Source organism: Cydia pomonella, chromosome 16 (genome assembly GCF_033807575.1).
Source record: "Cydia pomonella isolate Wapato2018A chromosome 16, ilCydPomo1, whole genome shotgun sequence".
Classification (NCBI taxonomy): Eukaryota; Metazoa; Arthropoda; class Insecta; order Lepidoptera; family Tortricidae; genus Cydia; species Cydia pomonella.
The window spans coordinates 9,816,228-9,828,856 of record NC_084718.1 but is presented as its reverse complement, the minus strand read 5'-3'; the positions used below and the strand labels follow the sequence as shown (position 1 = coordinate 9,828,856).

At 39.4% G+C, this 12,629-nt stretch overlaps 1 protein-coding gene across 1 annotated transcript; it reads right to left on the bottom strand.

Moving 5' to 3' along the window:
* Positions 1-706: 706 nt before the first annotated feature.
* LOC133526626 (uncharacterized) lies at positions 707-12,218 on the bottom strand. The gene is made up of 6 exons (XM_061863316.1): positions 7,872-12,218; positions 7,406-7,486; positions 6,406-6,635; positions 6,084-6,270; positions 5,180-5,330; positions 707-4,838 (listed from the first exon to the last, which is right to left on the bottom strand). Exons 1-6 carry the CDS (start codon positions 8,613-8,615, stop codon positions 4,663-4,665), a joined length of 1,569 nt encoding a protein of 522 aa, XP_061719300.1. The 5' UTR covers positions 8,616-12,218; the 3' UTR covers positions 707-4,662.
* Positions 12,219-12,629: the final 411 nt, after the last annotated feature.

Below are 12,629 nucleotides of genomic sequence, written 5' to 3'. Positions count from 1 at the left end.
TTCAAATAATGTACCTATTTTAAGGATGCCGAGCTTGCTACGTCGGTTTACAATTTGTAGCCTGTTAGCCGCTATATGGCAGGCAATAAAACTACGTAATCCCGCGGGAGTACTCCAACTTACGTAGGTGCAAAGTCCAAGAACACAACTCACATCGTGCTAGCATTAGGTACCTACATATTATTATGTACATAGGTAGGTAGGTACCTAGTACTTGTACTCACGAGTGTTTGTGCCGTAATGGCTTCAGAAGTTTAATCACGATTCTTTTGTTATTTTCTAAGACATACGAGTCTAGTGGTATTAAGTAGTTATTTGTGGAGTTTCTTCTTATTTCTTCATAATATTTATAAAAAGTTTGGGCTTTGTCTAATGTAAGTGTAAGTAACCGAAAAAGTAACAATATATCAAACGTCCTTAATATTTTAGTTTAGTCATTTTTATTAAAAGTGCCATGTCATATTGAAAAATGAACTTTCCTTTGATTTAATATTACCGTAAATGTGTTCAGTACCCCTAGTGTAAATAAATTCGATTTCCAAACGTGACGTACGCGTTTGCGTTTAGTCTCATTTTGTATTGGATTTCGAAAGAGCGCGCCAAGCGGGACGTTTTGGAAACTCAAAATCCTATACAAAATGAGACTTAACGCAAACGCGTTCGTCACGTTATGATGTCGATCAAAGTTACACTAGGGGTACAGATATAATAAAACACGTCTATTGGCTACATAATTCACATAGCGTGAGAAAAGGGCCAACACACATAACCACGTTACGACGTCGTATCCTGGGACGATGCGACGTCGTGTCATGTTGCGACGTCGTGTAACGTTGCGACGTCATGTCGTAGAAAACTACGACGTCGTATCGTGGGCACTATACGATATCGTATAACGTTGCGACGACGTGTCGTAAAAACCTACGACGTAAACTGTAAGTAAACCTCCTGCAACTTTTTAGAGGTAAGAGCAGCAGAATAACAACACATCTGTAGCAATATTTTTCTCTGGATTAACTGCGATAGTTTTTTTACATTTTCAACGTCATGGTAGTAATATGCCGTAGATAATATTATTAAACCACGATTAGAATACGATTAAGCACTTATAATTAATACATGAAATGATATTGTCCATGGTAGTGTGCAGATCAATGAAAATACTTACAAAAATATCAAATTAATTTTACAGTTGTCTATTACACAAATATTGAATTAATTGTATTAAACGACACCTATCGATCAATAGTTTTCCACGATTCATGTTTTTTTGAGAGATATAACAATTCATATTTTATAGAAAGACGTGACAGACAGAAGGGTGGACTGAGTCGCACCATAAGTGTTTTTCGTACGGAACCATATTTTTGGACCAAAACCCTAAAATGCATAATATTTATCAATAAAAGTGCTAAAATATGTGTGAAGTGACTGTTTATAGTCATTGCCATTATCTACTATAGCCTCTGCGAGCTATCTTGCGACGCCCATGGTCACACCACTTAAAAAAAAGTGCAAAAACGAAATCTATAAAATAATCTAGATATGTAATCATCGAAGCTGCTCCAAAATATCATGAAAATCGATTGAAAAATGCCACCCGCCGAGCAGCCAGACAAACGGCGTATTTATGTACATAAGAAAGCATATTTGCCCAAGCTGAAAAGGAGACGCTTCTCTCGCTTTCGATTGCTCAGTCAATAACTGTATGGACATTTAGTATGAAAGCATATTATCATATATTGGCATATGAGTATAATTATTAGTTTGTTTTGCTAACGGTACTTTCGAACCGTATTCGGATTGTGGTCGAGTTATACGATATCGTCGTATATCAACTAATGCACATCGTAGATTTCCACGTCGCGGTGCCGCCACGGCATACGACGTCGTATAATAGCCAGACACGACATCGTACTGTGCCACGATACGACGTCGTATCGCGCCACGTTACGGTGCCGTAACGTTGCACGACGCCGCAAAGTGAGACGACGTCGCATCGTCTCACGATACGACGTCGTATCGTGGGTATGTGTGTTGGCCCAAACGCCGTGCTTGTCCCGACCCGACCACGCGACAGTAACGCCAATCGCTGGTTAGTTCCCTACGTGGCAAAAAGGAGAAGCTGCTATTCGTCGCAACTGAAAATGTCCCACTTTGTCGATTTTAGTTTCTGAGTTACGGGCAGTTTAAGTAGTGAAAACTGGCAAAATATTCCGAAAATGTTTTAAAAAAAAACTGATAGGTACATCAAGAATCTGTGTTTTAGATTGCAACGCTTAAAATACCAATTGAAGCAGCATATTGTGTATATGTAAAAGTTACGAATTATGTTATTATGTCAAATTGGCAACAATTCCCCAGTGTGAATTAGAGCTTTTACTTAAATGATCTCCAAGTTATGATCTAGAGCAGTGGTTTCCAAAGTTGACTGGGCTCCGACCCACCTAACAAAAACTGCCAATATCGGGACCCACCTCTTGGGGCCTCTTGGCCGTCTTAAAAATAGGAAGCACGAATTATTATTAGTACCGGCTGTTAACCCGATCGGTCGGCATGTCGTCTTATGTTTCAGGGCCCACTTAAATTTCGCTGGCGACCCACCAATGGCTCGTGACCCATAGTTTGGGAAATGCTCATCTAGAGGTGTACGATGTTCTTGTCCAAAGTAATTTTTGGTAAATATTAAATATTATTTACATAAACCTGGACGCCTGTTTGAAACTAGCACTACGCACCACCGGCTGCCACTGTATTTACTTGTATCAATAATGATTTTTACTTGTCACTAGTTAAGTGTAGATAAAACTCTCACCTTTATTTGTAAAAATACAAATGAAGCGCTCCCGATCGCTTCGCGTTTAACTAAACATACGTATATTGTTAGTGGCGCAATGGATAGGCACGAACCGTGTAGACACAGGCGTTTTCATTAAACGCGTATAGAAATCTATAGACATAGGGATGTGCCAAGGGATAAACTCGTCTACAAAACATGTCATTAGAAGTATTACAAGTTCGGACTACTTCTTCCAACGTGTCGCTGTAGTAGGTAGTGTTATAACAGATATATGCTAATGGAAGCTTCAGTACTTAATATGTGTAACTCTGGTATAAATTCCTTTTTAATAGCTAAAAAGTTAATATACAAGCGTTGATCGGCGTTTTCATTGCTAAATGATTGAACAACTCCATTACTGTGTTACTTAGGCCCTCAGGAGTTGTATAATAATTGGATATGATACAAACATTATGATCAAATATTATAGTAGAATCCGTCTAACGGCCCGATTCGAACTTTAAGGTACGTCGAAAATTTGCTAAAGATACGATGTGGATTGGATCCCTATGCCAGTGTCAAAGTGACGTTTTTGTTTGAAGAAACGTACATTAAAGTTCGAATCGGGCCTTAAGCTAACTTTGCACCGACTTGATAAGAACAAAGTGACGGGATGTCATTATTAACATCAAATTTATAGAAATTTGTCATTGATAATGACAAATGCGTGAATCAACTTTTTCTTGTCTTTTGCAAGAATTGCCTTTAATCATTATTAGTTCAACTTTTGTAAATTTTAACATGGTCAAAATGAAACAATATCCTTAGTATATATGCCAGATGTGGCCAAAATAAAAATCGACAAATTTTAATTAAAAAATTGGGTGACCCAGTGTAAAAACCCTTATTTCCATACAAAAGTGTGGGACAGCTTTGTCACTGGGTCACTTAAACAAGTTATAAAATATCAAATCATGATAAAAAAAATATTGCATTACGTCGCTTGTTTATCTGTTTTTATATAATAAGAAAAAATATTTACATAACATCCGAAATTTTTTAATATCACTTTTTGTCAATGTAGGTCAAATTTTGCTAAGAAATAAAAGTTGATTCAGCCAGCCACACCTTGTCATTGTAAATACCATGTACAGTCAGCTTGTTCCGACTTTACTGTAAAATATTTGCAACCATGTGACGTGCCGGCAGCGCCAGCGCCCTATTACAAAGTGGTACCCAAAAGCGCTGTAATAAAATTACGGCAGTAATAAAATACAGTACAGTAAAGTAGTGAACAAACGAGTCTGACAATAAATTGTACCACATTATTGCGGATTACCTACGCACTGGGGCCGGCGTCGTGTTTAGTACATAACTCTGACGACATTAACGGTTTACTAGATGACATAATAAAACCAGATCAAATGAGAAATTAATAAATAACCCGATTGCGTATAACATTTTTCTCACGACATTGGTGATTCTAACTACACCTATTAGAAGCCATTCAGTTACTTAAAATAGGCTGTTAAAAACTTATTTTTATAGTTTTATTTTTACAAGTATGTTCTATCCCTTAATGGTCGTGGTTCGTCGTTTTTCAGTTTTGAATTATATTAAAGTCGTGTTACTTTTGTTGCAACATATGATCACCAGTAAAATGACTAAAATTTAGAAGCTTTTATGTCCAATATTATCATACAATTTACATTTAACGAGCGCTTTCATTGAAATAAAGTAAAATGGCATTTTGTGCTTGAGGGTTTAGCAATTTTAAAATCTAAATAAATGAAATGTCATGTGATGAAGTACCACTACATTGCACACAAAACATTATTTATTAAAAAGTAATTCTGAATACACAAAATAACTCACAATAACACTCAAGGGTTGATAACTTTTTCGAATTGCAACAGTATGATAAGGTAAGTCAAGAGCAGCCCCATGAATTTGAAAGGGAGAGAGATGTCGATATCGAAGATTTGCAGCAGCGAGAAGGACAAATCACGTGCCTCTGTGAGAGACAGCAGCGCCCGCGCCACGCTACGACTCGGCTTGTCTGAAAAAACACAAGTTATTTAGTATATCATATAAGTACATAAAACAGTTGCGTTATTATATATAGTGACAGATAACGCACAGCCAAAACAGTTGAAGGTAGAACCTTGAAATTTGAAGCTTCTCATGTTGTACAGCTACTTAACTAAGATGAGATTTTATAAAATTCAAACGACAAATGAGGAGTAAATCACAGGTGGAGCCTAGTATAAATTATATACACACAGGCTTTACTATATTAACAATAACTAACTCAATATTTTTTTTAGTCAGACAACGACATAATAAGTTTAGCGAAGATTGTGTAATAGTATGTTGTCTATTAAGGTACTGATACGTTACTTAGTTTGTTCTCGTACAGCCTAGAAGCCAACAGCTCTCTCAAGCGGCGCACCTCCTCCTGGATCTGGTCGGCGAAGACGCACGGAGCAAACAGCGGAAATAGCCGAATGCAGTTGAACGCTGACTCTATCGCCACGTTGTAGAAAGGTCTCTAAAGACAGTGTTCGTCAAACATGTAAATGAACGACCTCGTGGAATTATGATACGGTAACAAGTAGACTTTAATGGATGCTTGCTTTCATGATGGCTCGCACTCAGGCGTTATTCCCACTAGTTACCATCAAGTTCTTAAGTACCGGTGGAAAAGTGGTAACTTGGTTTGGTGATAACTACTGGGAAGGAGGGATTTTTTTCCCAATAGTTGCCCCCATAATTTTGTTAGCGTTCAATATGCCTCGGTTATGTTTGCGGATGGACGGATTCTTCCAAGCGATCATCAGGAATCAATGTACCGTACGCCACCGTCTCCCTGTTGAGACGGTGGCGCGACAGCTCGAATACCATCCTGTGCACGTTGGCCGACTGGTGGGACTCACCGTGGCTGAAGCACTGGGTGCAGCAGGTACATACCCCTTTATGTAAGAATTTGTACTCGCGTGCAAAAGTATTGCATCACTTTGCATTTTTTCGTCCGCAGCCAATATCTTTGTAATTCTATACCCGAATCATATCAACTGAAAGCTTATAATATAACGCATTAGAAAATTGGTAAATTCAATGAAATTTCGAATCTGGAGACTAAAAAACGATGGCTGGGTATCTGAGATTTCTCTTTTTTTGTGTACCCTCTTCATTGTTGCCGCAAGGCTGCGCGCTACTATCGCTCTTTTTAGTAGTTTTTTGGGTGCAGTTTTTTTTTTTGTGACTGTTGCGCCCGAGGGGAGGGCTGCGGCGTCCGCGTAACTGTTGCTGGTGCTGGGCCAAGGTCCCGCATGTCCCGCCCGAGGCTGAGACTGAGGGGCTTGGGGGCCCGGCACTGGGGCTTCGGTGCGAGTTGCGTCGCTGGTGGTGGCCTTTTTAGGGCCGGGTGCAGGCTGCGGGGCGGCTCCTGGTCGGGCGCGGAGTCGCGGGTCTGTGGGCGGCGAGACTTTCTGGCAGACCCTCTTCGGGTCTTACTTGGCTGGTGGGCTGCTCTCTGGCTTCCTCTTCACTGCCGAGGGTGACAGGGCAGTCGGGTTCTCCTCCAGGAAGCGGAGGAATGCGGCGTCTTTTGGTAGCAGCTCTACGCGTCCTCCCAGGGCGTGCCCTTGCAGCCTGATGTAGGCCGCCAGCCACGCCTCCAAGCCACTAGGATGCAATCCCGATCCAGTTTCTCGAGAGGGGTAAGTCGGAGCTGAGCTTCCCGCGGGATCGGCGAGAAGGTGCGTCCGGGGGCCGGCTTTGGGGAGCCGTCGGCGGGAGCGGTTGTTGCGGCGTCCGTGATTTCGGCGATCTCGTCGTCGAAATCGGCGTCTGGCTGCGACGTCGTTGGTGTAGGTGGATGCGAAACCCGCTTTCCGTACTACCTACCGTCCCTGCGCGAGCGTGGAGGTTGGTTTCCGTTGGCGGGTTTCGTGCGGGTGTGCGGAGAAACTCGCGTTTCGACCTACCCACCCTATCCGAGGGCCGGGGGGGGGGGGGGGGGGGGTCGCGAGTTTCGTCGTTGCGGCTGCGGGTGGGCTTGAAAATCCACTACGTCCGGAGGGGGGGGGATGCCTCGGCGCTTCGTGCATCTTCGGTGTCATTTTTGATTGATTTGATTTGAATACTAACTGGTTGGTGGTAACTACTGGGATTTTTTTGGTGGTAACAACTTGATGGTAACTAGTGGCAATAACCCGATCTCAATGAGACTTGAGAGGTAAGTGTTAATGGCGTTATGCATAAGTCTGCTAAATCTAAATACCCCTATGGTTTCGTCGTTGGCAAATGTTTTGTATTCGGCACCTTTACTGAGGTGTTGATTTATCGTTTGCCTCATTCGTCATTTAGAAATTCGTATTTGTTAGATGTAGTTAATTTCTTAATCTAGGTTCCTCGAGTACCCGTTACATAAGTGGATAAACACTTGAATATAAAAAAAAATCACTCATAATGATGGGATCAGCGATATGAGGACTCTCTTAGGCTAAATGAGTACATACCTACTCGTATTTGCCAACGCTCTCGGAAAACGCCGGTATGGCCTACAAACTACCTTCACTACTAACAAAAGTGATAAATACATAATAATAGATATGTACTTACCTCGCTACGTATTACCATTAAAGCGGTGGTGTATGAAAAACTAAGGATGGAGATAAACAACGCAGTTAGCACCATTACAAACTGTAACAAGCAAATATTCTAAAATAAGATTTCATTCAATTCATTAAAATTTAATGTATACTTTCAGAATATAATGGCTGTTATATACTAAACCGCGGGCCAGGAGCATATTTCAACAGTATTTTTTTTGTTTTACTTGTTTCGGTGGCTGCCATTCCTCAACCCACCAACGGAGTGGCAGCTGACTTCCACGAGGGTTCATCATACCTAGCCGTTAACCACTATACGAGTTTTCAGCCAGGAGGTGATTGGCTATGGAAATTGTTCCTGGCTCGCGGTCTATACGGACAACATACAGACAGATGATATGACGGAATTGTAAAGCTTCCCTTTTGATCATGAAAAAAAAAAATCTGTCTCCTATTCTCCCCTACTAGTCACTCACCTGCCACTTGATAGCATCAATGAGTATGTCGTACGCGTTGATTATCATACAATAAAGGTCCATCAGTTTCTTCATTTGACAATTTTGAGACTCCAAAATAACACTCTTGAATGTCAATTCGTCAATTTTTGGTGCTACCACTTTATTGTGGTGGCTCAATGACATTTTCATATAATAATTGATCAGTCGGAGTCGCGGAACGAGCAGACTCAACAGGTGTCCGTAGAAATGAATATCGATTAGAAATAGAAGACGAACCGGTAACAGCATCAGTGAACCGGCAAGTTTGTCGAAAATGTACCATTCATACGGTACAACAAGAATCGACAGAGATACCGCAATACACATCGAAATTAAGTTTTTGACTGATGATGACGATATTTTTGGTCTGCAACCGATCGTCGTGTCAAAATCCTGTAACTTCAGATAATAATGCTGTAAACGTTTCCAAACTATTGAACTCAATATGACACCGAATAGATAGTGCATGGAATCTAACCCTATATCAAGGTGATCAATGAACAAAGGGTAAAAAAAGAACACGTCGTAGAATACAATAGCACAGCAAAATATACTGTACGCAGATGCCAATAAAACAAAAATCGGTTTTATTTTAAGGGATAAGACCAGCCTGTTGAGGCCTAACAACACTTCCATCCAAAGGTAGGCCTTCGATACAACATCGATGTAGCAATTTCCTTCTTCTTTAACTAAATTATTCAAGAGTATTGTTGGAGACGCCATGGCTACAGGAACCACCTACACCACTCAAGCCGAAGAACGAATGCTCCATCGATTATCATAACAACAGAAACATCGCTTCATTCCCTAATAGCATTGAAGTCATTAGTATGAGTGATTCTTGTGACATTACCACAACATACATCATATTGGTGGCACTAGTCAGACATTAGATTAATGAATTCGATCCTTTTGAGCCTACATACTACGTCTTTTTAAATTGGAAAAAAATTAGTCTAATTGTTACAAAGATGTAAAAGAGAGGGTTATGTCAGTACTGATACTGCTAGATAACTTCTTTTTAATAAAAACACGCATAGGATTTTGATGAAAATTATTCTAAGCAATAACGCATTTAAAACGAGGTCATTATTCTCCCGCCGTCCTGTACATCTGATATAAATCCACGCAGTAAAAACACTCGCAGTCCTACTGGCACCGTTCTTTGCGGATTCGCATTTAATCTCTGAAGGGCAGTTTACGAAATAAAGCATAAACCGGCATCAAAGACGAGCATAAAACTTTCAAGAAAATTTAATTGTGCAATTTATTCAAATTTTACTACGGTTTTTTCTTAAATTAAATGCTATCAAGAAATCTAGCGTTAGTAAGGTTTTAGACAAACAGAATTTGTTTTGCTAAGATTAAGAAAATAAGCATTTATACAAAGCGTACCCTCGTCAAATTATCAACATTTCTGTGTGAAATTAGATGTTCATCTAGCCTGACATTACACAATCACGAATACTATTTATCTTCAACAACAACTCAGCGCAAAGGATCGTAATTTCGTACATAATACGATTTAAAGCTCTTTTTCGGAGATAGGTAAGTTTTCTCATTTGTCTGAGTGCTGAGATTCCCTTCCAATTTATATTTAAAGAACTGCTATTTATTATGCGGCTTTCGCTTCATATTTCGGGCGTAACTTGACTGGTGAAAAATTTGGTCACGGTCCCGGTGTGTTTGCTACCGACTCCCGTAAACCGCGGAGGGCGGTGCGAGCGTCCTTCAGCCGCGACTCACTTTGTCCCTGCCTTCAACTTAACCGCGGGAAAGTTACAAAACACCCTTGTTTGCCAGTACCCGCGGCCGTCACCACAATTGTTTTGGCAAAATGCGTTTTTTTATCAAAATCAAAAAGTTATGTATATATATATTAAACGACAGTGCCAAAGTTAGGCCAAAAGATTCAACAAGCATGATACGAGTATATAGGTAGACTAGTTTCTGCCCGAAACTTCGTCTGCATGGAGTAATGATGATGATGATTGATAAAAAACTATCCTATGCCCTTCCCGGTTCTCAAACTATCGCCATACCATTTCATTTAAATCAGTTCTACGGTTAAAGCGTAAATAGCTAACAGAGTTACTAACGCAGTTACAATACCTATAAGTAGAGATGATGAATTTGGTCAGCAGATCTATACTCTTTATATCGGTAATACAATGAAATTACAGCCTCAAAACCTGAAAGAAGTTCTACATTTATCTTCTCGTGGTATACCTCAAGGCTCGATACTGGGTCCTTTACTGTTCATTATATGTACATATATTCACAGAAATATTCAGAGGATAGCCGTGCCGTGGTAATATGCTACAATAAGTGATTGTATTCGGTTCGGATTTTAGTTTTTTTTTCTATTGTATGAAGGTACGGAACCCTCCATTACGCGTGGTATTACACGCACTTGGCCGGTTTTTTAATAAAGAGTTTAAGTAATATACTGTCGTGCTGTCAGAAAATCTCCAAAATTGCGATGCTTATTTTATTCCTACTATTACACCAAATATTTGCATATGAATTACAAAACGAACACTAACAAAAGCTAATTAAATGATAACTTACAAAGGTAAAACAACAAATTAACTAAACTTGCTAAATGTGTGCATTGTATTAGAAGTCAACGGAACGATTCCCTCTTTTGAACACACAGCACTAGTATCATGCCGAGACCCAGTTTACGTTCAAAATAAAAGTGAAACTAAACACAATATTCACATGCACATATTAAATAAATTCAATCTATATTGAATAAAAATAAATTTGAACAGTCCCGAGTCGTGAGCCGCCATGCGCAAGACCCTCGTGTTTTATTGTTCAACCAGAAACGTGTAGTATTTATCCGTATACTTTGCTCAACATTATGTTATGACCTCGTACAATAAACCGAACCGATGTTTTGTTATAATTATAATAATATACCTATAATACATATTCTAACAGATGTTGATTAAAGTGTAAAAAAACTCCCATTATCCTCAACGTTCCTATTCAAAGTGGTAAGAAAAGGATTAAGTATTAACGAGACTACATTACGGAGCCGACTACAATATCAACGTGACGTCGTCATCTAAGGGGCTGAAGATATGCTGCTTCACTCCGCAAACATTAATATTCCGAACAACTTTATGTACCAGAATGGAACTAATACGTTAGATTGCTTTACCAGTTTCGCTACATGACAAATTGCAAGTAATTCACTTAGCCCGACGACGTATTTAATCTCTTTTATTGGTTTTGTGCACTGCGAAATATGCGTTTCCACTTACAGCATAACTCAAACCTCTAAGTTTAATGAGAATACGGTAAGAGAAGTGCGGCGTTAGTGTACAGTTCAAGTCTGAGGCAAGGAATAATAGGTGTAAAACTAATTTATTATTTATAGAGTAAAGGCGGGATCCCACCAGTGTGCGGGGCTGTGCCGCACGCGTGTTTTCGTACAAACGTTGTCCCCATTTTCCTATCTGGTTATTGACGTTATGGAAAATATATTTTCATAATTTGATGAAGATTGACCATAGCTATGCCCCTACGTTTAACTATTTTCGATTTTTTGATTATTGTAAAAATTAGGAGAGGATTAGTAACAGATTACATAAAAATTTTAAAATGCTCCTAGCTGTTATAATAATTAAAAATTCGAATTAAAATAAAATAAATAGGGGCATAGCTGTGGTTGATGTACAACAAATTGTGTTAAAATATTTTCAATAGTGTGAATATCTAGAGAGGAAAATGAGGACTATGTCTGTATGAAAAGGTAATTTCGTGCGGTTCCTCCACTTTTGTTTTAATACAGCGTATACAGCGTAAACACAACTATGCGTACCAGCCACAACAGTAGCCGGGACCCATCGTAGCATGCCTACGCCATCAGCGGCCGAGGTATGAGCAAGGATTTTTTATACACAAGGATTATCCGCCACTGCCAATCTCCCCTGCTCGCGTGAAGCGGCCCGATTCGAAGAATGATTAAGACACGTTTAAGATTACTGAACTTTAAAAGATCGATAACTAAACGACATGTCAAAATTGACGTTTATTTCGATTTCACTGTGATCCCAATAAGATCTATCTACGATATTTCTAACGTCAAAGTGACATTGGTTGCCCGAATCGAGCTGCTTCTGTCAATTATACGACATACAAACGATATCTAAATGCGAACTTATCTAAACCAGCCCGCGTAGTCAACGTGCCTATCGTTCGCCACGGAGCAGGAACGATTGTAACGTTGGCTACGCGGCCAGAAATTATCGTTATCGTAGCTCATTCTTCGAATCGGGCCGTAAGTCACTTCACTCTGGTACGGTAGGGTAAGGTTTATACTAAAGTTAGTAAATAAAATAAGTAAAACTTGCCGAGCAAGAGGCATAAAGAAGACCTGTGTTCAATTAATTTAACATGTTTATAACCTAATATTCGTAAGACTAGCACGGAAAAATCTATAATTATGAAATTTATTTATATTAATAAAAACTCACTTCGTTGGTTTCATAAAACCACACTCATGTTTTAAGCATGTTTTATGGCATTTCATTGTGTAGCAGTCACATAAACTACTATTAAGAACACAAGGGGCTTTAAGGTGGTAGTAATAATACACAATAAAAAGATAGGCCAAAAGAGTAAGTACCAGACTTAGAAAGTTGTGCAAATGTCGATTTCGTAATGGTAGAATAATACTCCTTATTACAATCAGAATACACCTCTAGGATCTTTTTGTAATTT